The sequence below is a fragment of the Channa argus genome, chromosome 18 (assembly GCF_033026475.1).
Source record: "Channa argus isolate prfri chromosome 18, Channa argus male v1.0, whole genome shotgun sequence".
NCBI lineage: Eukaryota > Metazoa > Chordata > Actinopteri > Anabantiformes > Channidae > Channa > Channa argus.
Genome location: NC_090214.1, coordinates 17,869,271 through 17,896,644, shown reverse-complemented (window position 1 = coordinate 17,896,644; position 27,374 = coordinate 17,869,271). Strand labels below are relative to the sequence as shown.

General features: G+C 39.0%; 2 protein-coding genes across 8 annotated transcripts in view; both read left to right on the top strand.

The window, feature by feature from the left end:
• cacna1bb (calcium channel, voltage-dependent, N type, alpha 1B subunit, b) overlaps positions 1–5,461 on the top strand; it is a 140,982-nt gene extending 135,521 nt beyond the window's left edge. For all 7 annotated transcript variants that reach the window (XM_067485211.1, XM_067485210.1, XM_067485208.1 and 4 more), the window contains 2 exons: positions 1,127–1,350; positions 2,092–5,461. In XM_067485211.1, the coding sequence (XP_067341312.1) occupies positions 1,127–1,350; positions 2,092–2,652 (785 nt within the window). In that variant the 3' untranslated portion in view covers positions 2,653–5,461. The remainder of the gene's footprint in view (positions 1–1,126; positions 1,351–2,091) is intronic.
• An 804-nt stretch (positions 5,462–6,265) lies between these two features.
• The window catches only part of si:ch211-196i2.1 (collagen alpha-2(I) chain), a 92,926-nt gene continuing 71,817 nt past the window's right edge, over positions 6,266–27,374 (top strand). Inside the window, exon 1 of the mRNA XM_067485204.1 lies at positions 6,266–6,705. Within this exon, the coding sequence (XP_067341305.1) occupies positions 6,582–6,705 (124 nt within the window). The 5' untranslated portion in view covers positions 6,266–6,581. The remainder of the gene's footprint in view (positions 6,706–27,374) is intronic.

Here is a 27,374-nt window from a genome sequence, read left to right as displayed (position 1 = left end):
CAGAACATTGAGCAGCTTTCTCTACATCTATTCAACTGAGTGGAACTGAGCGAGACAGGAGTAGTTCTTTAAAGCTACTCATTCTCAAGGCAGATCGGATGCATCTGAATGATGAATAGGGTTCTGTGTTTCTGTCATCACTGTTTTAATCTAAGAACTGAAAGTATTCCAGCACTGAGGAAAGTAATACCTCCACAGTGCTCTATGGCACACACGCAAAATCATGAAAGAAGCACATACATAGTGTTCACATAAACAGTTAGTCAGTAATTGGACTTTAATTAGAGATGTAATGAAATACTATGACATGGTGTAACTGTATGTATCATAGATTCAAAAGTCTTAAAAATAATAAAATCCTATAAATTAGCTGAAATGGGGAGAACAGGTTTGGATTTACACAATAAGATGATGAGTGTGCTGGATTAAGACACAGCGTGAAGTGACGTTTGGCTTCGATTTGACCTCTGAATTAGGTTCAGTGTGGTGAGAACACACCAAAACTTAAGTTTACTCAGTTTGAGAAAAACGTGAGTGCAAAACATACACGCTTATCTGTATTGTTGTCTGAACCTTTGTGTTTCATTGGTTTGTTTGGCGTCTCAGTTTCTTCACTTGGGTAACAAGCAAATAAGTGAATCCTCAGATTTGTGTTAAGAAGTAAATGAACATATTTACTGCTTGGAGACGTTTGGCTTAGCATACATCAAGTGGGGGAAACAGCTTTATGTATTTCAGGAAGAAGTGAATAAAGGGAGTTTCCTAAATGTTCTTAAGGGAACCATTTCTTGAATGTTGCTTTAAGGGAACTTTATTTTACAATGACAACACAATAATCTCATCTTTATCAACATCTTTCCCGACCATATTGCAGAACTGTTTCCTTTTCCATTTGAGAGTAGGTGATTATACTGCATGGTTGCAAGCTTTTGAAGATCTGTTGCCTTGTTTACTGATAGATGTTATGCAACCTATGAAGGTGATGCTTCATCTTCATTAACATTCATTGTTACATTTTTGACAATTTACAAATTTCCATTATTACAAATGTTCTTTGTTAGCTACAACTAAACAATACATTTGTCATTTGCTCTCTCTCAATTCATTTTATGCCACCATCCCCCAGGTTCGTTCACTGACACTGCAGCTGAAGGTTTGTCCAGAGAACGAGCGAGGGAGCGGGACCGCGGCCGGCCCCATGAGAGGAGGCACCACTCCTCAGCAGGAGAGAAGCAGCGCTACTACTCCTGCGAGCGCTACGGCTGCAGGGAGCAGTGCCACACCAAGTCCGCTGGTCCCAGTCGATCCACATCTCCAGGAGAGGGACAGCAGACTGGCTTGTTCAAACAGGTGAACCACCAGCATAGTTATTTAGCTGCAACATAGCATAGTATTAGCTTCCTGGATAGAAGAAGCTTCCTGGATTTGAAATATAAATAATTTTTTTTAAGGATGTCACCTTTTTTGACCACAGCCTTCAGTGTTAAGACCAAAGAGTGTTAAGACTTTAGTAGTGGGGAGGTCTTGATTGGTGAGGCCAATTGCGAGGTCTCAATTCACTGCTGAACACCAGACTGAGAGCAAAAAGCCCCCAAGAAAAGCAAGGACATAAACATGGCTTCAGCACAGGCCAAGCAGAGCATCAAAAGGAAAGAAACCAAATGTTTGTTGCTAAGGACTCAACATTAGAAAGTCACTAGCTCTAAAGAACAAACACCGGACAGCAGATATTATATTATATCCATGTACACTCTATTCCACTGTGGATCCAGTAAGGGTTGTACTTCTATCCTGTGCCATTCTTCAATTGCTATTCTTCAATTTTATCTTGAATTTTACTACATATACTTCATATCTATTTTTGATTGAATATCCCTGTGTTCTTTATTGAATATGTTTCTTGTTGTTGTGTGTATTGTTTTATATTAATGTTATACTGTTTCACTTCTGCCTGGTTGTGGAAAGAAGTGTACTGACACAAACTGAAATCGATTTCTGTCATGTTCAATAAACATTTTAGATTTGACTTTTTGTTGAATAACCTGCCAAGACTTCATATAATTTAGATACCTGTATATTTTATTTCCTCAGCATGGTAGCACTGTGGTTAAAACTGGCCCTGCAACACACCCCTCTGGTTCGAGCACGTTGGGCCGTGGTCGCAGGCAACTCCCACAGACTCCTCTCACCCCTCGTCCTGCTGTGACCTACAAGACTGCCAACTCCTCGCCTCTTCCATCTAGTGCCAGCTTCGTGCACCAGACTCGCTTCAGCTGTGGCCTTTCAGAGCATGATCGCTTACTCGGGGCACATGAGGAATCCCCAATTCCCGTCACCCGCATTGGTTTGGATCTTAACTTAAAACAGCAGCCGCAGGACCCCTCTCAACAGGCCTTCTTTGAAGAGAGAGAGAACCTCCAGGATGGTCAGAGCAGCCACGGAGGGGGGCGGTCTGCCAGAACTGCTGCGTCCACTACAGCCTCAGCTTCACACGGAACTGCTACTGTGCCTGTCACAGCACCTGCCACTCAGGGTCGGGCGGGGGTGATGCCTAACGGGTACCACTTCACCCTCGGGGTCAACTCTGCGTCTGCACCTGGGACCAGAGGGACAGGAGGTCTCAGGGAGAGGGAGGAAGAAGACTGGTGCTAACATGGCAGAGAAGCCTGAAAGATGGACGGGGCAGCTTATCAATGTTGTGTCATGATTGATATGAAGCCAGTGGATTAAGGCAGTAGAACAGTGCTGTAAAAGGGGATCAGAAATCATTCCAGCTTTGTAGTGTTACACTCCTTTTTTATACAACAACTCTTTGAGGGTAATAAGACACTGATACCTTTTTCTACCCCCTTTACTTGCACTGAAATTATAGCACATGTAAAGACCCTTAGGTATTTCGCCTTGGCCAGTAAAACCATTGTAGGGGCAGAAAATGAAAAGCCAAAACAACTCATTTTTGTGAATCAGACTACATAGAATGGCTAATTTGTCTCTATTCATTTGGCTGCTCACAGCAGTGTATTATTGTTTGTTTTGTTTATGTTTGTCACGTAGGTGAGAGAAAACAATTTGATCATATTGATGCTATGAGCTATGAATTATTTTTCGTAGTTTCTTTCTGTCATTTGTTGCTTCTGATGGAAACCCACATTAGGATAATTATATAGGACCTAAACTCCTGCCGCGAAATGAAAACTAACAGACACGATGAGTAGAGTGAGAGAAAATCAAACAGCAGGTGGGTTCAAATATGATTTTCCATGATTGTTTTTTTGTAAATTGTACTAGATGTAATTTTTTTGAGTGCACACAGGAACTAGATCAAGTTTATTCTGACGTTTTGTGGCTGAAAACTAAGTGCCTCATTTTCCGTGATGTATTGATATGCAGCCTGGTCTCGGGTGAGATGGACTTGAGTTGTTGTAAGTATGTACACAGCTGAGCGAACAAAGCTCTGGTTTGAATCTGGTATAGAGTGGGGGGGGGGGGGAAACAGAGACTTTTTGTACTGAATCCTGTGGTGAGTAATTACAGATCCACGTTAAGCAACATAGTGCATGCCCAGGTCTTGAACTTGTCATAAATAGTGTCTGTACTTTTTCTTAAGGAAGTGTGGCAAGCATTTGCCTTTCTCTTTCAAATATACTGCCAGTCCCTTATGTACAAAATGGTTTCTGTATGGGGAAAAGTGCCATTTTTTGAATTTCTTATCATAAATATTTATTATGTTCTGAAACATTTGCCTCAGCAAGCATATAGTATATATCTAATTACTGCCATATTTGCCCAAATGTCATGGGTTTCCTTCCGTCTCCCATCTTTCCTCGGAGAGCAGTATATTGTGAGGGTTTGTAGGCGAGGTTCCCTGTGGGCGTACTCACAGGTACAATATAGAGTTGTGTTGTTGCTGCTGACTGTTGAATTAAAGTAGGGCTATGCAACAAGACGACACTTCACCTGCCCTGTAGCTTTACCCTCTGGAATCTCCAGGTTCAGGCTTTAGTGTGACTGTGACCAAATTTTACATTTATGAGTGTAAGGAGTTGTAAGTTGTAAATTTATTATATGATGTACAGTAACCTGAAAACACACAGAGGCACAAATGGTATCATAGCTGATACAGTATACTATATGTGAATCTAAGGGCATTTTCGAAGTCAACAAGATAGTGCATGATGTCTGGAACAGAACCACTCAAATATGAAAAACTGTGTTCTCTCCAGACTTCGGTCGAGTTCTATTTATAAAGAATTGTCCGTGTTTTTTAAACTTGTTTAGAGAAAGAGACCATATTGCAAAGTGCCATTATTCTGCTACTAGTACTAGTACTTTCAAGGTAATATTCTAGAAATATCTTTAATATGCAGCATACAATTGCGGAAAATAGACGTTTGTAGAATGTGTATAAAATTCTTTCTACTGTAAGTTTGCAGTTTCATTAACGGATTTTGAAGCATTTTTGCATCAATTCTAGTGTTCAGGGCTAAAAGTAAGACCCCCAGCAGCAGCTCAACCCTACTGGTGTGCCCAGGTCGGAAACATGAAGTTATATTTTCACCTAGTTTCAATGCAACACATTGAAATAGCTGCATGATAAAGCCCAGTGCAAGTTTAGTTTTTTCAGTGAATCGCATATGAAATAAAAACATCTTTCATATACTTGTCAGTCTCAAGCCAGCTTGTTGCTACTGAAAATGTAACGTAACTTTTTATGTCTCAAAGGGGTCTTCTCTAAACAAGTTAAAGAACATGTCAGTTATTTGCATATATTATTTGATCCAAGTCTGAATATTCCTTTGTTTTTTAATTTATGTCCTGTAATGTCACATTTGTGCAGTCTATTTGATAAATCATCTAAATATAGATATTTTAAACTTTAAACCATGAAGGTTTACCTGTAGATGTCCCTCCCTTCTTTCTATATGTAGATTTCCTCTCATCTTATTGTCTTTAAGCATATCTGTAAGTTGCTATATTGAAACAGATTTCAATATGAGATTACTCTCTACGGTGGATTTCAATCCGATCCAACTGTTTAACACATCCAGTAAACCCCACATTATTAGGTGCCAAGATTTCCTCTCACACTTTTATGCATTGGCTGCCCCCTTCGGGACATTTCCTGTTTGCATGTTCTGAAAAGAAAATGTGCATGTGGAAAAAAAAAAAGGCATTGTTTGACTTCATTATGTCTACGATTTGTGCAGTTTGTTTCCTGGTTGTAATTCTGATTATCTAAATACACAATGTATGTGTTTCAGGTAAGGGGAAAATACCCAAGCTTGGTTATTACTTAATGTCAGAACCACCAAAGTGGAGGCTTTTCTCAGAGAAGACATTCTAGAGCGGCTCAGTCCTTTGCTGCCTGATCTGTGATTTGACTGTGTCACCCACAGTCAATTCGACCGTACCTATAGATTTTGTATGAATATAAGTCCTTGAATAAAGAGTTATGAAATTACATTATGCAGATTCCTGAATATTTGCATTAAAATGTTGGTTTGGGATTTTATCTGAATCTGAATGCAGTATTAAATGTGATTGTCCATATTTAGTTTTGAATCTTGTCATTCTGTAGCTTTTTGCTGTCATAAATAACTTGAGAGAACTAAAACATTATGTTTTATATTTAAAAGCAGAACATGGCCATTGCAATTATCAATTCTGTCAGCTGTTTTTAGTAAAAAGCTACAAGGCCTATGTACGTGTCTAACAACAAATCACAGATGTACCAACTTAGCAACAGGCTAAGGTGGAGCAATTAGTATCTGAGAAATGTCATTTTTCTTACAGGTTTGTAGAGATCAAAACAAGGATAAAAGGAAACTGAATTTCATTGAATATTAACTTACTAAAATGCTAATTCTCAGTATCTGTAGCATGCACATAAACCACGATATTTGTACACTTCGTTTCTGATGCATTCAAGCAAAAATGCGGTTGTTGCAAGTTTAAAGAAAGTGTAGTAGGCTGTTAAATGGCTGAAATAGTTTAAGTACAGCAGGATAAAGTTACTGGTCCAAAATGTCGTAGAAAGTACAGTGTAAGACTGTGGGCTTGCAAACATGAAATGTATGTCTGACAGCTCATTAGAAGACTTTGTGACTCCATATTTGGCCATCCAACTATAACATGTCCAAAACGTATCCATCTTTTTATATTAAAGCTGACTGTGAAAACTGACATTAGCAGACAGGCTGTGCACAAACATGAATAGGCGGAGACCGTGCAGGATTGTCATTGGCCCACATCAAAAGCAATGGGCGGGGTCTGCGTTCGCTCATTTGGCGCCACAGTGACGTGATGGCTGAGAGAAGAGAGCGGCTGCAGCAGCTGGTTCAGGAGAAGACGGAGGTGAAGGAGGAGGAGGAGAGGTGCAGAGGATGAGAAGTCAGTCATTCTGTGTCCCACTCCTGTTAAAACGACTGAACTTTAACTTTAAAAACAATTGGTGTTCAGAAATGGTCCTCAGTTTACCTTTTGCTAAACTGGAACTGGTTTCATATCCAGAGAGCAGTCTGGCACTTGTCTTAATTGCCTGTGGCGAACTCTCTAATTGACAAGGTGAGGAAACCGGGACGATGTTCTTCTGCTTGTTGCAGCCGACATTTTGCCTTTTCTGGCTCATGACGTCGAGCACCGCCTCACCTGGCGATGCGCCGCTGGAACTTGGAGGCGAGTCCGGCTCCGGGATGCTGCAAACATGTAAGAACACCTGCAGAGCCCCTTAACAGTTATGGTACAAAATATCACTGCATTGTAAAAAGTTTCTACTAGGAAAAGTGTGTCAGACTGTAACGTGTCTGCTAATATTCCTACTGAAGGCGTCAAAGGGGAAATTGAGCTACTAATTGGAATAATTGGATACATTTGCGTAAACTAGTTAAAGAATAATCTTCAAAATTTTCTCTCACACGTACTGAGATGAAATACTAAAAATAAAAAATAAAAAAAAACTAAATTGAGCTGCTGTTGTCCTCATTAGCTACCCTGACAAGTTAGCATCAAAAACTTTGTGCTAGTTGCTTTGAAGCTGAGGGATTTGCAGTACACTAGCTACTAGTACTTTCAAGGTAATATTCTAGAAATATCTTTAATATACAGTATATAATTGTGGAAAAATACAGGTTTGTAGCATTTGTATAAAATTCATTCTACTGTAAGTTTGCAGTTTCATTAACAGCCACACTACAGTACAGTAAAGCCGTGAGGGGCTTTTAAAAACCAGTTATGAGAACAGGCACATGTGTAGTCAGATTTAATCAGCTGGAGCTTATTACATCATTTGTTCAGTACTGTTTGGATCCAGATGAAAAGCCTCCTCAGCTGCTCCTCTGATACTCAGCCATATCACTATCAGTCCAGCTCTTCACACTTTCCTGTGTGAGTGTCAGACACTTGTTGGAGTCTGAGTGAACAACTTTGTTTGGCAGGCTGAATTCAGACCACGTTGAAACAATAAGTCTACAGCTATTTTCACTAAGGGCCAATTACATTTAATAGCTCTTTTCTATTGCTATAGCAGCCTCTCAAAGACGAACATTAATTAAGAATTGCTTTCAGAGCACATGTGTAATTCAGACTACCAGCCTGCCGACATTTAAATATTGTCTACAAGTCGTAGAAATTTGAAGCCTCTGAAACCAAAATCAGAGGTTTCTTATTATTGGACTGCTCATGCTGTAAAATGCTTTTTTGACAGCCTATATTATATTATGTTATTGCTGCCTTCTTCCCTCTCAATATTTTAATTAGCTTTTAGTTGGAGTTAAAAAAAAACTTATGCAAGTAGCAATAAATCATTGTGTAGATGACTGGTCCAGACATCTATAGAACACATCTGATTGATATGTCTCCTCTTACATGGGTAAAAGATGTGCTTGGACTTGCTCGATACATCATGCGAACAAAATGTCTCTAGTTTGCATAAAAAATGTGGCAAGTCAAGCCAAAAGTCACATGGAATGTTTTTATGGTGCCAAGCAGATTTCGTTAATCACAACATCATCTCCCACAGCCAACTCTGTTGTCTCATCAGTGCTTTTAGTGTCTGGATCGTCTTTGTTTTTATCGGGCCTGTTACTGCAGCGATAGTGGAACACATTCTAAAGGGATACATTGTGTATCTGAGCCCTTTTTAACTTGTTTTACAAAGATTAGATTACAGCTTCGCTAAGTGCCTTAGTTGTCATGTCTGGATTCCAAAGCATCACATATTGTTTTTTCCCTAGATTATGTTTTATCTGATTGCCTTATTGCTAGCATCTGTATGTTCTAGCCAAGCAGGAGACCCAAACAGAGATGATTGAGAGCAGTGAACCAGCTGAGAGTTTGGATTAGACCACTCAGGTGACAGACAAATCCTTCAGCATGTCGACTGAATCCAGCTTGTTGAGTGTTTTCATTGCGTGTTTTTAGAGTTACTGTAGGTGCCATAGTTTGAAAGCCTTGTGTAAAAGTTAAATGGGTATCGTGAAATAGGCTGATGGTTATACTGCTGATGGTTATACTACTTCTAGTGTTTATCCAACAGTAACAGAGGTCAAATGAGAGTTTGTGAATCCTTCAGATCAAATGAGTAAACACCTGAAAACGAGATGGCACAGCACAGTAAGTGTCAGTTTTTGGTCTGTAGACCTTCATTGACATTGACTGCAACAAATATTTACCCAAGAGCTGCAGAATACATTGTCGTTTAGGGCTGTGTGCATGTCAGCTTCTTAGTGAGTCAACGACAGTTGCTCAGTAGGTTTTTAAAGCTGCATATTTAGAGGCCTGTTTAATGTGTGGAGTTTCACCATGTGTTTCCACATTGGCATAATGAATCCATTCAAGTTGAACTGGAAAAAACCCATCCTCAAACATTCTGCTAATGTACATTGTAAAATCAGAGGAAATGGTAGAATCCACTATGGTAGGTAGCCACAATGATCTGTTTTGCAAGAGTCACTCACTTTCATATTTGAACCCTCTATGACTCCAATGAATCACATTGCATTCCTTCCCTCAGTTTTGATGAATTGCATTCATTTACGCAGTTACTTAAAAAAAACCTCCACAGGTGATTTATCTGTTCCACAAAGGTATCATTGTCAAGCCACGTCTGATTGGACTTTGAAGTCTATGTCTTTGTGCGTTGAGTGTGGCATTCATTACATAGTTCAATAGATAATGCTAAAGTCTTTTAATCTTTGTCTGGTTTTCCCCCAACATATGTGTGGCATACACGTGTAGATTTTGTTATATGTGGGGGATGTAGATTTCAATAAAACTGGACATTTGTGGTCAACAGTCACTGCCACTGTTAGACCTCAGTCTCAATATGTTCGCACATTGCTGTCATATTTTCTGAGCGTGTTCATGCTGTAGAGAGGAAAAGCTCTTCTCTCTTGTGTCACCATCTGGGAAATGTATTCACTTGTATTTACAAGAAAATGTTTAATTATCAATAAATTCATTTGAAGTTTGTAACCTTCTTGCAGCACCACAGCAATTTGTACTCGTACTAAAGCCATAAAAATCAAAAACAGGGGGGAAAAAATCCGAACTTGGGAATTAACAATTTTCATTTTGGGCAGGTCATGTTTTCCTCCACTGCTACTATCAGCTTTATTTGCCAGATATTTGTTAATCTCATTTGTCAATTTCCTTGAAATTTGCTGGGACATTCATGCTTTCTGAAGGACAAATTCTCTTGATTTGACTTACCTTTTTACCACAAAGAGTAAAAGTGTCTAATAAATGGCCAGATGTTGGTCTGGGGTAGGTTTATTAGTTCTGGTGATCCCCCGTAGCTAAATCCAATGAATTAAAAATTAGTTTTTCATACTACGTGTGGGAAACGTGTGCTACATGCAGTTCTCTGTACAGGAAGCTGTCAACCAATGATTTTGGGTCCAGTTCCTAGTCCATAGCACTGTACTTCTTGATAGTAGCATCAAGCATTTGTTTTGACTCCATCATTCATCCATGCATCCACCCATCCTTCTGCTCAGCCATATTTAGCTGTGATATGTGACTCCCATATGTTTGGAATAGCTTACTATAATCTCTGACCCTATGAGATAGATATCGCTGGAGCACAGTATGCAGAACAGCTGTTGTAAAGAATTTTCATGTCTAAAGGAGGACTGCCTTTGTCTGAGTGTCTCCGTGCCACTCAAGTTCAGCCTAACAGTTACCCAGACACTAACACGCTCTCTGGAAGTTCCTGACTAACCTTGCTGTTCAGTATGATGGTGTCATTTAGAGGCCCTGATAATCTTTTCATGTGTCTCAATTGTACACATTTGGGAAGGCGTCATTTCATGGACATCACCGTTAAAGCTTTTTTTTAAAAAACAAAAAACATTTTAAATCATATATACTTTGAAAGATTACTTTAGATTAATTAACTTTGTTTAAATCTGTTTCTATGCTTGCAGCAGTGTCTGACCCTGTAACATTTCAAAATATATCTCCAGAACTACTAGCTTGATAACCATAAAATTGATGCACTGAATTTAGATCAACAAAGTGTTTCTGTACCCACAAATTCGATAATCGGATCAGGAAATAACAGTTTGGTTCAAGTGTAGAGTGTAAACGTCTGGCATGCACATAAATGTTTTTTTCTTCGTTCTCACTCTGTCTGTCTTCTTTCCCATGGAGAATCATTCCAGGTCATTTAAGTATGCTCTGCAACACATACATCACCTTACCAAGTCCTCGAGACAAACCAGATCAAAGGCACAGGACCAGCCATCGGGAATGCTCTTCCAGTAGGTTGAGCCCATGATGTCATTGCCAATATAATGCCAGACATATAATCAGACATAATTTTGAACCTTAGTGCTTAGCCTTGATCTGGAGCCCATTACCTAGCCAGGCAGAAGGTCATATGTTGTCGTGTAACATTCTCTACAGTATTCATACTGGATCATCGGTCTGATTCTGGGTGTAAACTAGGTCACATTTTGTGGTTATCGTTATGTGAACAAATGTGGTTGAAGAGCGCTAGGTAAAAACCTCATGTGGAATCAGAACCTCCTTCTTCGTCTGTTTTCTTCTCAAACAAACTGGAAACAGATGGCAGATAGGGTGGGTTGATTGTGTTCACATAAAGCTCTTCAGATGTTTGGCGTTAGTGATGGATAAAAGGAAGGGAATTTAAAAAAAACTGTAACATTTACAGGGTTAAGCCATTGACTGCTTTGTACTGTCATTTCTCAATGTGTCTCCTATTGCTCAGCCACTGCAAAGAGCCCACTGACACTATATAGATGCACATTTATGTGGAATTAGCTATATCATAAGTTGCATTTTTGTCCCATATTATTCAGTTTGGGACATTGATTCCACTGGAGTGTTGACACAATTCTGTCTATCTTCCTGCAGCATTTTTTGTTTTTTTGCAGCTTGCAAATGTAATCAACTTCCCAGTGGTGTTGAATAAAAGTGGTAATGGTGCCACAATACTCCTGGTTTTGAAGGTAGGTACCACCTGTATGTTCTTTTAGTTTGTTGGTTCGCATTTTTACCTGTTTACAACCATATTGGGTGGGTTGAATGGACATATTTAAAGACAAAGACTGTAACAAACAAATGCCAATAAAATGTCAGTCAAATGTCAGTAAAGTGGCAGCTGAAAGTCATGCAGTTCTCGGGACCGGCACAAAGGTGGCCAGGGGAGGCTGGGTGGGCCAACACCTGGTGGGGTGAGATTTAATGCCTTGTGCATCTCAACCCACTACCACTGAGCCACCAGGCCCCCTTAGACTTTCAGGGAGAATACTCTAATACTATATTGTAATATTGAGTGAAAAACCTGATTCTAATTTTGTCTTCAGAATAATGAAAATTTCTTTTAAAGTGTAAATCTGTAAAAGTAGTAAAGATTCTTATCTTTATTCATTTTGTTGAACTTGTCTAACGGAGGACCTATGGGGGACTTAAGCAGCTCCTACAATACATAGGAGAGCCAGAGGCAAATTGTTCAAATCATTTTATTTTCTTTACCCTCCATATGGGTGAACCATGCCCTCGCAATCTGTCTATCGGTCGCCCTCTGCCGGGACCCCTTCAACCTGTTAAGCTTTTGTTTGTGTTAATGTGACGGATTTGTTTTGAAGTCTACACTCAAACTGGTGTGTCACCTGCACCTTTTAGCCCTGACTGCTGAATGTTTTGTCATTCCTGCAAGATTTAGTTATACCACTGCCTGGATTTCTTGATGTTTTCACTGCCTGTGTCCCATCTTGCCACACTTATCCAAACTGTTCCCTCAAGCAGACACATTTACCCTGTTTTTTGTGCCTTGTGTGTAAAAGAGTGAGCCTGTTCTTTGAGTGTGCAGGTTTGTTGGCCAGATGTCTGTCTATTAGACAAATCAGTCTTTTAGGACTAAGGGGATAATTAGTGATACAGGCTTAGCTGAATTGGACCAATGTCAAAGTCATGAGCAAACCTAAACCACAGTGTAATAAAATCCCCATCTAATGAATTTCTTTTTCTTTGGAATATTAAGCTTAAGAAACCTACAATGTTCCACAGCAGTTAGAGTAGAAATTAGTTTCCTTAAACTTAGATTGTTTTGATATTGGAACTAGATTTATCTTATTTGAATGCCAGATTTCTTCATTTGTTTAGAGAAAACTAGACTTTCAAGATTAAAGAAGATTTTTTGCATATTCTTGATTATTATTGACTTGTTCTAACAGCTATATGTAGCATTTGGATGTAAAGTAAAAAATTCAAAGACACAATAATTATGACAAGGCAAATAAACACATGATTTTTTTCAATTCAATTCAACTTTATTTATATAGTGCCAATTCACAACAAAGTCATCTAGGGACTTTACAGAACAAAGTCAAGACTATAAAGAGGTATAGGGAGAACCCAACAATTCCCCCTTGAGCAAGCCCTTGGTAACAGTGGAGAGGAAAAACTCCCTTTAACGGACGAAACATCCAGCAGAACCAGGCTCAGGGTGGACGGCCGTCTGCCTTGACCAGTTGTGGTGAGTGGAAAGTGAAGAGAGAAAAGAAAAAGAGGTCTTCTATATATGATGGAGCCTGACCGTTCAGAGCTTCAATGGTATCAAATGCAGCACTAAGATCTAACAGAACAAGTATAGAGATGAGTCCATTATCTGAGGCCATGAGAAGATAGTTGGTGACTTTTACCAGTGCTGTTTCTGTACTATGATGAACTCTAAATCCTGACTGAAAGTCTTCATACATATTATTCCTGTAAAGGTGATCACATAAGTGTTTTGCAACTACTTTATTTATTTATTAATTATATACATTATTTCTAGCCATTACTTTATTCATGCAAAATGTATTTGTTTTGCAGTTACCTAATACTATAAAATGGTACTGTCTGTAACTGTAAATGTAGACAGTACTCCAAATGCTCACAGACAAGCAAGGGAACAATGAACAGTGTAAAGGCAGCTAGGATGAACATCGTGCAATGGATTGGCCCTCTTTGATCATTTCAGCCCACAGTGCATACCCAAGAGATTGTACGTCTCCACACTGAAATAAAACAGATATGGGCGCAGCCAGCTCATGCATTAGTATTGGATTCATATTGGTAACAGAAATTTGGAAAAGTTGTTTACTTCAAATCTGCTGCACAGTGGATTAGATAATTAGGCTGGAACAAGGAAAACATGTAGTACATCAAAACAGTCTGCAGACATCAATAGGAAACAAACTGGCAGCATCAGAAAATATGTACATTGCTTACTGAATATTACTAAGGCAAGATTCAGCCAGCTGCCTTTCGATTTGTACACATGATTTTGACCTAAGAGTTATGACGCATGACAAAGTTAATATATTTCACCAAGTTGTTTATTTATAAATAAATACATTTTTACAGGAATTGTTGCCACATAATTCCGACCAAAGGCACCAAGCTCCTGTACAGTTTAGGCAGTGAATTCAGAGGTTTTGGCTGAGTGAGAAAGCCAAATAAAACATGAGTGAGTTAAGATGATTGATAAAAGTAACACAGTGTCTGCCTGGTTTTACGGATAGTTGCTAATTTGAATAACTGCCTAGCTATAAAAACCACTAGTGTCTATAACCATTATCATCACTTCACTGCCTTTGTCTTTTATTTTTCTTTCCTTCCTCCCTCTTAAGTGTAGTGAGGATAACCAGGTTCTTGTGATCCAGGTGTGTTCTCATCTCTGTGGATAAGGGAAAACTGATGTAATCAACGGTGGTTTGTGCTGATGACAGACACAAAGAAAAAACATTTCCAGTATCTGGCCTCCTGGTTTTCTAACACACAGACACATGCTTCTCAGAATGTCTGAGTGTGACTGCTTGGACTAAAAACGGTCATTGTGGTTCCTGCAGAAAGAGACACATCTGTGCTAAGTCAGGATAATTTATTGGAAGACATTAGAGCAAAGCCTAACAAGAGACATATAAGTATTCAGTTTGGTTGAGATCTAGTGACTGTGAAGCCAAAAGTATTTGATTCACGTCATTGTCAAATTTATCTAACCATGTAGTGACCCCCTCTTGTATTCTTGGGAATCACTGTATTTATGATTTTGCACTCATTTTCTAATGTTACTTGTGTGATTATTTAAATGGACACATCAGTGAAGACAAATCGGGCATCTCTGATAGACAGGCCTGCTAAAAGCTACACAGGCTCTTTTGTGTAGTGTTTTTGTTGCATTTACTCATTTAAACAGTACAGTAAATATGTTGCATGGTTGACATTACTAGCAAATATTTCCATTTTTGTCATAATCTGACAAATGATTGAGTTCCTCTCTGCTGGTAAGACTTTTCTGGTGTTCTTTTGTTTACTAGATATCTCAAACGTTAGATCCAAATTGAACCTGGCTCTTGAGGTTAGGATTCATACTGCAAGGGGCCATTTGCCAGAGCTGGGAAAGTCTTGTAAAGGTCTTGTTAAGCTTTTTACAAGAGTTTGTTTTACAAGCACTTTATGGACTTGTCAATGTAACAGTCATGTTTTCTTCCCTCATTCACTGTGTCGAGCAGGATAATGATGACCAGACAGGGTTATGGGGGCAGTGAAGATTTTGAGGTAATGGTATCTCATTAGGCTGGTGTGTGCTTGTTTTTCTATTGTCTAAATATAATTACAGCAGGCAGCCCAGTGGTGGACTGGTTAGCACTGTTCCCTCAAACCTAGAAGGCCCCACTTTGAATCCACTGACTAGCTCCAGCCTTTCTGTGTGGAGTTTGCGTGTTCTCCCATGCTTGTGTAGGCTTTGGTTAATTGGTGACTCTAAAATGCCTGTAGGTCTGAGTGTGAATTGTGGTCTGTCTTGTGTGTTGGCCCTGAGATGGACACCCTGTTCAGGGTGTACCTCGCCCCTCAACCAGTGATAGATGGGACAGGCTACAGCCCACTGCAACACTGAACAGGATAAGCAGTTAAGATAATGGATGGATAATTAATATTAAAAATATTTTAAAATACTGTGATATTTTTGCAAAAGTCCAATTATCTTGGGACTTGTGTTACTGCCTCCATTTGCTAACCTTGCTACAGATGTTTTTGTTATGATGACTCTGGCGCAATGTTATACATGGTCTACTGGAAAATAGGTGTGACATCATCATTGACTGTTAATCTGGACATTCAGTCAAATGCCAGCAAATGCTGACCCTAATCCTAACTCTTAAGGGTGACTGTGGCGCAGGACGTAGAACAGTCATCCACTAATCCCACAGTTGTTGGTTTGAACCCCGGCTCCTTCTGTCAGATGTCGGTCAGATTGTCCTTTAGCAAGACACTGAACCCCAATTTAGTTGCTCCTGGTAAGTGCAGGCCAGCGGCATAGCAGCTCCCCCATTGGTGTGTGATTGTGAGTGCAAATGGGTGAATGAATGTTCGGTAGTTTATGGTTCAAAGGTAACAATGATGTCCATGCAAACAAATGAAACTTTAGACATCTCTTAATTTGATTTTAATTTCAGAATGTTGAGAGAGTGTTAGATTATATTGTTACTGCTCTCCTTGTAAATAAAGGCCTCTTTTAGTTGGAAAGGTTTTATTCCCCAATCTTCTGGTTATGTCCCAGTGTTTGCTGGTGGTACATCCACTGTCCAACATACCCTGTTTTACTCCTTGCATTTCCACTCCAGCTCAGATGTTTTTCTCCTTGAGTCTTCCATCAGGCTCATTACCTGAATCATCAGTTTCCTCAGATAACCAAAATCTCCTTGTCTGCTTTCCTCATCTCATGTAAAATACTAATTTACTTGCCATTCTGCCTCTGCAAATGTATTTTCTTAGTGTAATGTAAGACACATGTAGCACAAAGGCTTTCTCCTCCCATCTGTTAGCATGTTCCGCCGACACATTCCTCATCTGGCTGTGTGTTCCTTGGAATTGACAAAAGGTGGTCAGAATATACTGAAGCAAGAAAGAAACACTTATGTGATAGTGTTAATTTGCATGTAGTAACAAATTATTGTCTCACATTGTTATGGTTCTTTGCTTCTAAACCCTTTGAATAAACCAGATTAATTATCTGGCTTGATTTGGTTAAAGAATGTCTTATGTCGCTTGTACAACACAGGCTATTGGATTACCACAGGTGCTGTTTAAGTACCTAGTCATAGTCCAGCTTGGTGGGCTAGTTGTCTAAGATGACTTTTCCATATGTAGTTGGACTTCATCTGTTAAGGCCCTTTCACCACTTTTCATCTGTTCTGCAGCCTTAAGTGGGGTCCAAGTTGTATCATGTTCCAGGAGCTGGATGTGCCTTGTGCTGACTGTATGTGTCTGCTCATAGAGAAATAAAATGCTTCCATGCAAAGCAAGCTGCCGTGGAATATCTGATCATTTTAGTCGACATATACAATGATTATACGGAAGTTTTATCTAAAGGTCGAACTTGATGATATTCATATTGAAACGAAAAGCTGAGATGATGAGATGACACACTTCTTCTAGTGTTTTTTATCTTGAGGGCAATAATATACTACTTTCTGAACTGGAGTTTTGCTCATTCTTCCCTTGAGGATTTAGTACATGCTCACTCATAAGGAGAGGATTTTGTCATGGTTCTCATTTGGAACTATCTGGTTTTCACTGAAAATCAGAATCCTAGCTTCTAAACAATTTTTTTTTGGGGGGGGGGTTGAAATAACTGCATTGCTTCATAGCAACTAAATATTGTACATAGAAATGGGAATTTAAGGTCTATGTGGTAATACGTAACTTTGACATCTAGAAAATGTTCATTTTACAAGCGATTTACCCTGCTTTTGGCCTCAATATCTGGACAACTTGGACAACTGGACAACTGGCAAATTATCAAATGAATGCATACATGTAGTACTTTTATAGGTTGAGTAGAAAGCTATGCGTTCACCACAGTGTTTATATTCACTATAAACACTGTTTTATGTCTGGCTTTAAAGGTACATGTAGGAATAGCTTTCATGCCGCTACATGTCATGCCATTTTTTAGTATTTACAATAAATCAAAATTCCATTTTGGCTGTCTGTTTTGTCATACTAAAACTGACTAACTAAACCTAAGTGACCTGAGGGTCATTATGCTTAGGGATGAGTGTTTAACCAGAAGTGGGTAATAAAAGTGTGTTCACTCTGCTGCGTGAATCGGCTACACTTATGGCAGAAGCTCATCTTGGTCTGTAGATGTGTGTGTATAGATAGATAGATAGATAGATAGTACCCAGTACATGTGCGAATCATACTACTATTTAATTTAACATGCATTTGGACTGTGGGAGGAAACCGGAGTACTCGGAGGAAACCCATGCAAGCACAGGGAGAACATGCGGCAACCTATTATGAATAAAATCTAACTATAAGAACTAAATCAATTAATCCAAGTAAATCACATAACATTTAACAATATTTGCACACAGTGGGCTCCGCTGCCAGAATTTCCACACAAGACCATATGTGTAGTTTGTCCTACAAATCATTGGTGAGCTGTAGGCCTATAGTTCAGAACTAATCAAATAAATAATGCAAATCATTTAAAGCAGAATAATTGCTGGTTATGGCTTAATAGCATAAAACTTCACGGTGCCTCTTGGAACAGTGTTATCATAATCAAATCTCTTGTATTAAACCACTGCACTCTGCAAGCTCACCACTATACTAATATAATACACTTCACTATATGTCAATAGTCTAATGTAGCTTCATTAATTGCACCAAAAAGTTGGAGTGGCCTATAATCTAAACATCAAATGTTCACTACAACAAAATGTTATCTTTGCAAAATAGTGTTCACCAAGAAGGAAACAGCCTGGTGGCTGAAAGGAGAACTGCAGTTTGTATTTAGTGACTTTGCTTCAGAGTTAAAACACATGGATTCTCAAAGCAACCCCATCAATAGGGTACTGCAAACGTACAGAGCTAAAAAAATACAACACTTTGAATGTCTACATCTGTATGTCATTCACTAAATATGAGTAGCTTATGCTGCTGTTGTCTCAGGGCTTGAAATTAGCTCTGTCCTGTTATTTCAGGGACAGTAAACATTGCACCTGTGACAGAGATTAAGGTACTGATAAGATGTTGGGAAAGAAAATTATTAACTAATTATTATTGCAATATGAACATTAATTAACATGAATGTTAATATAATAGGTAAACATTCTAAAACCAATAAAAGTCAACCCGTATAAGATCCATTTAAATCAACCTATATACAACAGTGACCTTATTTCATATACAGTAGAAATAGAGCTTAATGTAAAGTGTACATGGACAATAGTGCAATGACCAATAGCAGCAAATATGACAAGGTGTAAATGGTTCCAGTAAGGTGCAAGTTTGCCAGTGAGTGTATGGGTCTTTGTGTATAATGGGCAGGGGGAATAGGGGGGAGCTAGTTGGCAGTTCCAACATCCTGACAACCTTCCAGATGAAACTGTTTGACAGTCTTGGGAGTGGGCCCGAAGGCTCCGGTACCTTTTCCTTGAAGGCAGGAGTCTGAACAAAGATTGTAGGGGGTGTGCGTGTCACCAGCGATGCTGATGCCTCTACGGCTGAGATGCGTATGAAAAATGTCTTTGAAGGAGGGCAAGAGGGTGCCAAGAGTCCACTGGCTGGGTTCACTATGTGTTGCAGAGTATTTCGGTAGAAGGCAGTGCAGCCTCCGTACTACACAGTTAAACAGACAGTGAGAATGCAGTAGAAAGAGCATAGTGGTGGGACTCGTGTCTCCTCAGTTTGCGGAGGAAGTAGAGGCGTATTTGGCCCCCGATGTAGTGTTATTGGTCCAGGAGAGGTCCTCAAAAAGGACCCCTAGGAAGTTTGTGCTGCTCATGCTCTCCACAGCAGCATTGTTGATGATGAGTGGAAGATGCTGTGGCCGTCTTCTCCTGAAGTCCACAACATTCTCTTTGGTCTTCCCCACATTGAGGAAGAGATTGTCTCACGTCATTTCTGTAGTTAGCTTCATTGTTGTTCTTGATGAGGCCCACCACAGTTGTATCATCTGAAAACTTGATGATGTGGTTGGTGCTGCAGGTGGGTGCACAGTTATGTGTAAGCAGAGTGAAGGGCAGCAACATGAGTACGCACCCTTGTGGGAGACCTGTTTTCAGTGTGCTGGTCTTGTGTTCTATAGCAGCTGACCTCCTCCTTTTGAGGCCTCTTTGTTAGAAAGGCCAGCACCCAGTTACAGAGAGAGGTTTTGAGACCCAAGTTATCCGGTTTTTGTATGAGCTGCTGGGGAATGATTGTATTGAATGCTGAACTAGAATTTCAGAACAGTATTCACACATATGAGTTGTTTGACTTGCAGGTGGGTGAGGGCTGGATGAAGAGCTGTGGTAATAGCGATCTGTTTGACCTGTATGCAAGCTGAAAGGTTGAAAGAAGGATGGACTTCATATTATGCATGACCAGCTGCTCGAAGCTCTTTGTGATGACGAGAGTCAGTGCTACGGGCCGATAATCATTGTCGGTGGATGGCTGGGGCTTCTTTGGAATTGGTATACTTGTGGCCACATTGAGACACTTGGGTACAACAGCTTGGCATAGGGAGAACGGTAACGATGTCACTCAGGACATCCATGAGCTTTACAGCACAGTCCTTAAAAACACGAACAGGTATGTTGTCTGGTCCAGCTGCCTTGCATGAGGACAAAACTAATGCAAACTGTTCATTTGGAGGACTACAAGGAGATGACTTCTGTGCCGGTCTGTTGTTTTGTGTTTAGAAGCAGCCAAAGAAATCATTGAAGTCATTCTTCTTAAACTTCACCCAGTTTACGGTTAATTAAGGGTGATATTATTGGGCCTATGTGGTGACTCTGCTGTTGCAGATATGGATGAATTAATTTCTACTCAGTTGTAAATTTTTTGGCTCATACAAAGTCATTGTAATCCATCACTCCTGCAGTAAATCCTCCTTCATGAAGGTGATGATGTTCAGTTTGATTTGAGACTCAGGGAGGAGCTGTAATTTTAGCTGGTACTATGTGCTTCAAGTGTGTCCAAATAAATTTCCATTCCAGTTTGTGATCAGAATATTTGCGTTTACATCATAGTTTTGCAGTGAGGCATTTTTTAATCAAACTGTGATGACTAAAGGAAGAAGGATACAGTAAGGAAAACTGATGATAGAGTTAGAAGGTTTTATTTAAGTAAGCACAGAGAACCTTGATGAGGAGTTACTGATTATACAACTACTGAAAGATATTAGGGTAATGTTTAATGGTAAATAAAAAAAATAAAACGCACTTAATTTGGGACCATTGTTCTTAAGTCTGGGAGAGTTAAAAGTAGGCTTCCGAATAGTTGCAGGACACTGACAAAAAAGTAAATCTGTGGCGATGAATATCTTAAGTTTAGTACCTTTCAAGAAAAATGTTACATTTTTCTAATTATTTGCTAAACTTGGTTTTCATATATGTTGCTAGAAGCTGTCAGTATGAGATCTGCTGGAATATGTCAGTATTTCACTCTTTTGGTGTGTGTTCAAACAGCTGAACCGAAATGAATATTTGATATTGTTGAGGCCTGCAGTCTGCATTGTTTGATGTGTAGAAATACAGTACCTCCAATTTCTGCAGGGCTATGACAGAATCATTTGTACTATTCAATCATACAAACAACAAGGAATTTGTCTTGGGGCAAATTCATCACTCATCCTCTTCCTTTGGTGTTCCCCCCCCCCAAAATTTCCATGAATATATGAGTTTAGAAGCAGACCAGGGCAAGTGTTGACTAGTGTTCCTTTATGTTTTTTCTCCTTTAGAGAAAATTGGTCTTAGGAAAATAAAGCATTGTCGGGAAGTTGTTAGTGTTTACATTACCACATCTCTGGCTCATACTTAAATGATATTAACTTCAAAAGGGGAAATGTAAATTTGTTAAAGGGGGCCCAATATATATAAGTAAAAGAAATGTTTATATAATATTGCAGATAGTGCTATAATAATGCTAATGAGACCTCCCACCATGCCTACACAATAGACTCTTTTGGAAATAATCACTTGTGTTTGGAAATGTCTGTCAGGTGTCTCTTGTCTTGTGTCCTTCCTCCTTCAATCTGATTTGCTACTGACAGCTCTGGAAAGGGAAACAAATAAACCCAGCAAAAGATAAAAACAAGAATGAGAGCGGCCTGAAAATAATGGATTTCATATGTACACCAAGGTTTATGATAACAAGATGTTACTTTCACTGATTTTTCATCCAGGCTTCTCTGTGTTACAGTAAGTTGGTGGGGTTTTTTTTTTCTTGTGGAACAGCCATGTTTTTCACTTTCAATACATTTCATATTACAGTGTCAGTAATTAGTGCTGCTACAATGTTTTAAATTTTTTTTTTTTACAATTGGAACCATTTGTTTGAATAAAATCAACAAAAGATAAAAATACGTAAGTGTGTAGGTGTTTCCAAACATTTTCTTATCAGTGATAAAACGTCTTTATTCTAACTCTAACTCTATTCAAAATGTTTGGGTGGAATAGAATAATATTCCACCCAAACATTTTGTGTTGTGGGAGAAATAAATAACAAAATATTTAATGCATGCATGCAAAATGTCTATCATCCTCTTGCTACCATGCCAAAAAATTTAAGGGAAACACTCATTCATTATTCTCATTCAGTTTTGACCAATAGATATGTGATAAATTTATTATTATAAATTCTAGAGTTTGTCATAAGGGTAAGCAACCAATAATGCAATGACTTCATCCAAACCACAAAACTATAGTCCTGTTGTTGTATGCTGAGATATTGCCACAAGGCCAGTTCAATACACTGTAAACCACTAATTTTGAGGTTGTACTTACACATAGTGGTTCTAATGTACTCACAGTAACAGTTGCTGCTTTAAGTTACATGTTGGCAGGATAGTATTTCTTTAAATGGCCTTTGCAGATAAAAGTTGCAAAGAATCAAGCCCCCTAACACCAGAAGTCACCAGAGTATCATTACATTTTAAATATTCTTCAATACCAAAGTAATCTGGTGATAAATGATGCAGCATCAATGGGTTCAAAGCAGAAGTAAATGCCAATTTGGCAACTTTTAATGGTGCCAGTTTGGCTGTATGTCAATGGGCTTAGTTAAATGGCTTTTACTGTCAAGTGTTGTAGTTTTTATATTTAATAGAGGAAGTCAAAGATGTAACACTGTTTTACACATTAGGCATCACACCGGAACATTCCATCTCAGCTTACTTATGACACTATATTGTTTGATTTACTCTGCCAATGAGTGGTTTCACTGGTTTTAAGGAATTAACACTGCACTAAACAAGAAAGGGAAAAAAAGCACAGGAAGATATTATGTCTCTCTCAGCCATGCATGACTGAGTGATTAGTTGCTCTAGGTAACCACTCAGCAAACATGGGGGAAGATAAAAAAGGTGCTTTTAAGATTATCTTTCCTAGTTGATGAATTAAAAAAAAATGATATGTACTGCACAAATATACTAATGCAGCTATGACAAGTTGGCGTAGACTGGAGTAAAAGCCGACCAAATCAAAATTCACTCTTTACAGTATTGTTGTACATTATACAGTATTGTTGTACATTATTGTGTTATGGTGTAGAAATTCCTGCCATCAATCGGATTTTAGTCTCTGTCCAGATCACTATGTCTCTCTAACTGTACCTTTCTAACCTCATTCCTACTAGGCCTACCCCTGGTAGCACTGTAATTCTCTCTTGAGTGCACATATTCCCTGCTTTTACAAATGGGGAAATGTTGTAAGACAAGGACTGTAAGTACTGTGTTCTGTGTCTGTCCCTGAGCGTTGTTATATACGGGTCAACAGCACAGCTGTTCTATGCATTCAGTCCACTTAACTCCCTCTGTGTCCTCCATTGGGGTGTGAGCCTCAACCACTCCAACACAATAAGCGCCTTTTACTTAAAGCTACAATATACAAGTGGAGTTACCGCTATCATGAGTCAATCAACTCTGCCCTACACACTGCACTTGCTCTGTCTCGCTCATTAGATGGTGTTTGCTATGTACTTGCAATAAATGAGAATGCTTCAAAACTTTCCAATGAAAGAGATATAATTGAGATAAGTCTGAGCCTTGTTGAAAACCTTCAAGAAGCCAATATCTCAGGAGTCAATGTCACAGCAATGTTTAAAAATTAACCAACTGTATCTTTAAGTTAGTTATCTCATTTGTAACAGACCCCTCTTCAAATAATCTTTGAAACTCTGAAGGCCAGCCTTCACTAAGTCAGCAGTCTGAAGAAGTTCTGAAAGATGATACTTCCATTAGGATCCTGCATTTGTAAGCATTGCTGTTCCCTTAAAGTGTCAGTAGGTGTGCACATCACCCAAAGCTTTACTGAGATGTTTAGAACAAGAGTTTCTTATGTTTTTTGTGTTGAATCCAAGTTTCCATTGCTCATTTTCTATTTATCTGGTCTGGTGAGTCTCCCCTCGATTTCCACTGGGTCTTTAATCTTTAGCCTCTTTGGGCTGTCCCCTCTACGAGAGCAGAGCCCGATAATTGCACAAAGGGCAGTAATGGAGCTATCTGATGCTCAATCCCAGCATATTAGAGTAATATGATCCCACCACAGGACAATGTTACAGCCATTTGCACTGATTATTGCTGCTGGAGGTCAGCCAGACCCGGAAGCAGTGCAGTACATCGTTAAATTCTAAAGCATGATACCCAACTAAAGCATATGCATTTTGAGAGTAAATGGGTGGGCTGTAGAATTATAAATCTATTCTTTCAGTGGGTTGTACCACAGCTGCCCTAACACTGAATGTACAGGAATTGCACTGCAACACCAAAACAAACGGCACATTTATAAAAGTCTTAGTACTTTCATTTGTATTTACATTTGTATATACTTTTCACTTCTGTCAGAAAATTACTTCTATGACTTTTTTCAATGTAAATGGTCGTTTTACAGCACTTTTATCCAAAGCGCTTTACAATGTTGATGTCTTTGGGAGAAACAACTTGTTATTCAGTTTTCTGCCACAGTTCTAGTTGCCCTTACTCCAGTGAAGAGCTCATGAACACTCACATTTACATTAATCATTTACCAGCCTTGTTTATCCAAAGCAACTTACAAGTGAGGTACAAGGCAAGAAAAAATCTTAGTCAAGAAGAAAACATGTCCTATCAGAAAAGAAAACCAGAGCTAATACCCCCGTGGATTTTTTTTTCGACTTTCGTGGCTTCTACCACAAATTTACTGGATATTATGGTCAAGGAGGCGTGTAACAAAGTGAGCCCCCCGAAAAGTGAGAGCTCAACGCTCTCAAGACAGTGGAGATGATGGTGGATTTTCAGGAAGGACCCAGCCCCCCCTCCCCCATTTTTATTTATTTGTCAAAAAGATCAATGACCTTAAAATTCAGGATAAGTAGTAAATATACGATAAGGAATATAAACAAGTCTCCATTGTCAATCACTTGGTAATCTAAATAAAAACTGATTTTCAAATTAGTACAAACAAAAAGTTTACATTGCCATTTATGATATGTTCTCTAATACTTATTATGTTCTCTGTTTGCCTTTATAACCTCCTCCAACTTATTTGGGTGTCCTGTAAGCAGAGTTTCTATCCTTTCCGCTGTAATTGTTCCAAGTCTACCAGATTGCTTGGTTGTTTGTCAGGTACAGCAGACAGGCCTGTGCATAGATACATTACTTTCAAATCTGTCCACAGTTTTCAATGATAATTAAGTCTGCAGACTGGGCAGGTCATGGTGAAGCATTCATCTTATTCTATTTAAATCATTTCTGAGCTTACTTTGATTTGTTCTTTGCATCATTGTCTTGTTATGTGATCTGCTGCCGTCATCTTTCTTTTTCTTCTTCTTTTCTCTTTTTCTTTTTCTACTTTTTCTTCTTTTTCTTTCTTCTTCTTCTCTTCCTCCTCCTCCTCATACAAGTCACTAGTCTATTCTAGGGCAATCATGTATAGACATACACAGACAACATCCATACTTACATTCATATCTATGGGCAGTTTAGAGTCACCAATTACTCTAACAAGCACATGCAAGCACCAGGAGGACATTCTTGAATCCACAAGCAGATTCAAGAATCATGTTACTAAAATCATTTGGTTTTTTTTGTAGTATGCTGCCTTAGGTCTCAATGTAAACAGTACTTTCCTACGTGCTTTTCTCCCAAACAATCCAGACTTGTGCAGACATTTTTTGCATTATCTTCACAGTTGGAATTGGTATTGCTAAAGACTTAACATTAGTAATCGTTTCTGTAAATATGCCCATTTATGTGACGTTAGTCAATGCGTTACAGATAGGAAGTAGGTGGCTCTGTCTACCGCGAGCATGCAGTCCACTGATGAGCGAGCGAAAAAAAAACTTGAGTGCGTTCATCTGAAGTATGGGAGTATTTTAAGCAAAGACAAACATGGTGCTCAGCGAGCTCTGCAACAGCTTCTTTAAACTTGAACAGAACATGTCTTAATCATATTGTGAAGAGACTTTATATTAGTCTGTAAAATACAGATTCCTGTTAAGACCTATTTGCTTAAAGAGAAGATGATTGAAAACAAATTTGAATGGAATTTTTTATTTTTAGTATTTAATTGTTAATGAATGGGGTACAGTCTTACTTAACATATAAATAAATACTTTTACTTTTACAATGAATATTTGTATCATTTACACTGAACATCAAATTCTCCTAGCATCCATATGCCGTCAGTGTAAGAGTTTCTGAAACGACAGCATGATTATATTAAGTGTGGGTGTTACTGGGCTTAATCAGGGCAGGCTATTCCTGCTTGTGGTGTCATGATTCCTGTCCTGGACTTCATTTGTGTTGTTCCTCTGCCTTCTCTGCTCCCTTTTCTTATCACTTGCTTTTCCTGCCATGTCCCCAGCCCTGTTCTCTCTCACTTTCTCCCTCTTCCTCTGCTACCTCCCCACCTTACCCAGGTGTTTTCATTCACTGAGAATTATTTGTCACTCCCTCTCTTCCCTTAGTCATCTAGTGTTCACCCCACCTGGCCCTTTTAATGCAGATAGTATACTTCCCTGCCAATTGGTTACTATAACTTCCTTTCATCTTAAGTCTATTTTTACCTCTCTTAACCTTTGTTAATCAGGCAGTAGTTCTTTTATTACTTGTTGAGGTATTATCTCAACTCGTTTTCCAGCTTTTCATGGACTTTATTATTCCACCACCTGCCTTACTATTGATTAGCATTTTATGGTGTACTTTTGACTAGCTTCCTTGCTAAAAATTTTAGTTTATAAATACTTTTTTGATGTTCTTATCTCCTGTGTGTTTACTGCCTGCCTACCAGGACAGATAATCTGTTCTCCTGCAGCTGCCATCTTAGCAATCGCGCGCCCAGAAATGGTTAATACGGGTGGGCAGGTGGGGCCATGGAAAATCTTAGGGTGGCCTCGTGGTAACTTGGCTTCAATTCAGACCGTGGCTGTGAATTTCATGCCCCTTGAGTCTTTATCATTAAAAAGGCTATGAAACACATATACCTTTAATTTTGAAAAACACACGAACATTGTTGAACACGATTGTTTTATTGTAGCTGTTTCAACACCTGCTTCTTCCTCTGTCTTTTCCGCAGACTGCAGAAAGTTTTTCTTTGCCCTTCCTTGGTTCCATCCCAAAAGGTTTTAATGGATAATTTATTGCAAGGGCAATCATAATGAACAGGTGGGTACTGTACCCACCTGTTCTCCATTAAATATACTCAATTTTGGCCAATTATATAAAACACTAGCATAAGTAATGGTACTGCAACTAAAATGTAATTCGTCAATTTAAATGTTTGACTTTTAGTAACATATGACTGATTGCTGATTTGTTACATCATTGTTTCAACCTGCCCATCTAAGTCAGAGCCTGGCAATGTCTTGCTCATACAGACAAGTTTTCCCTCTTT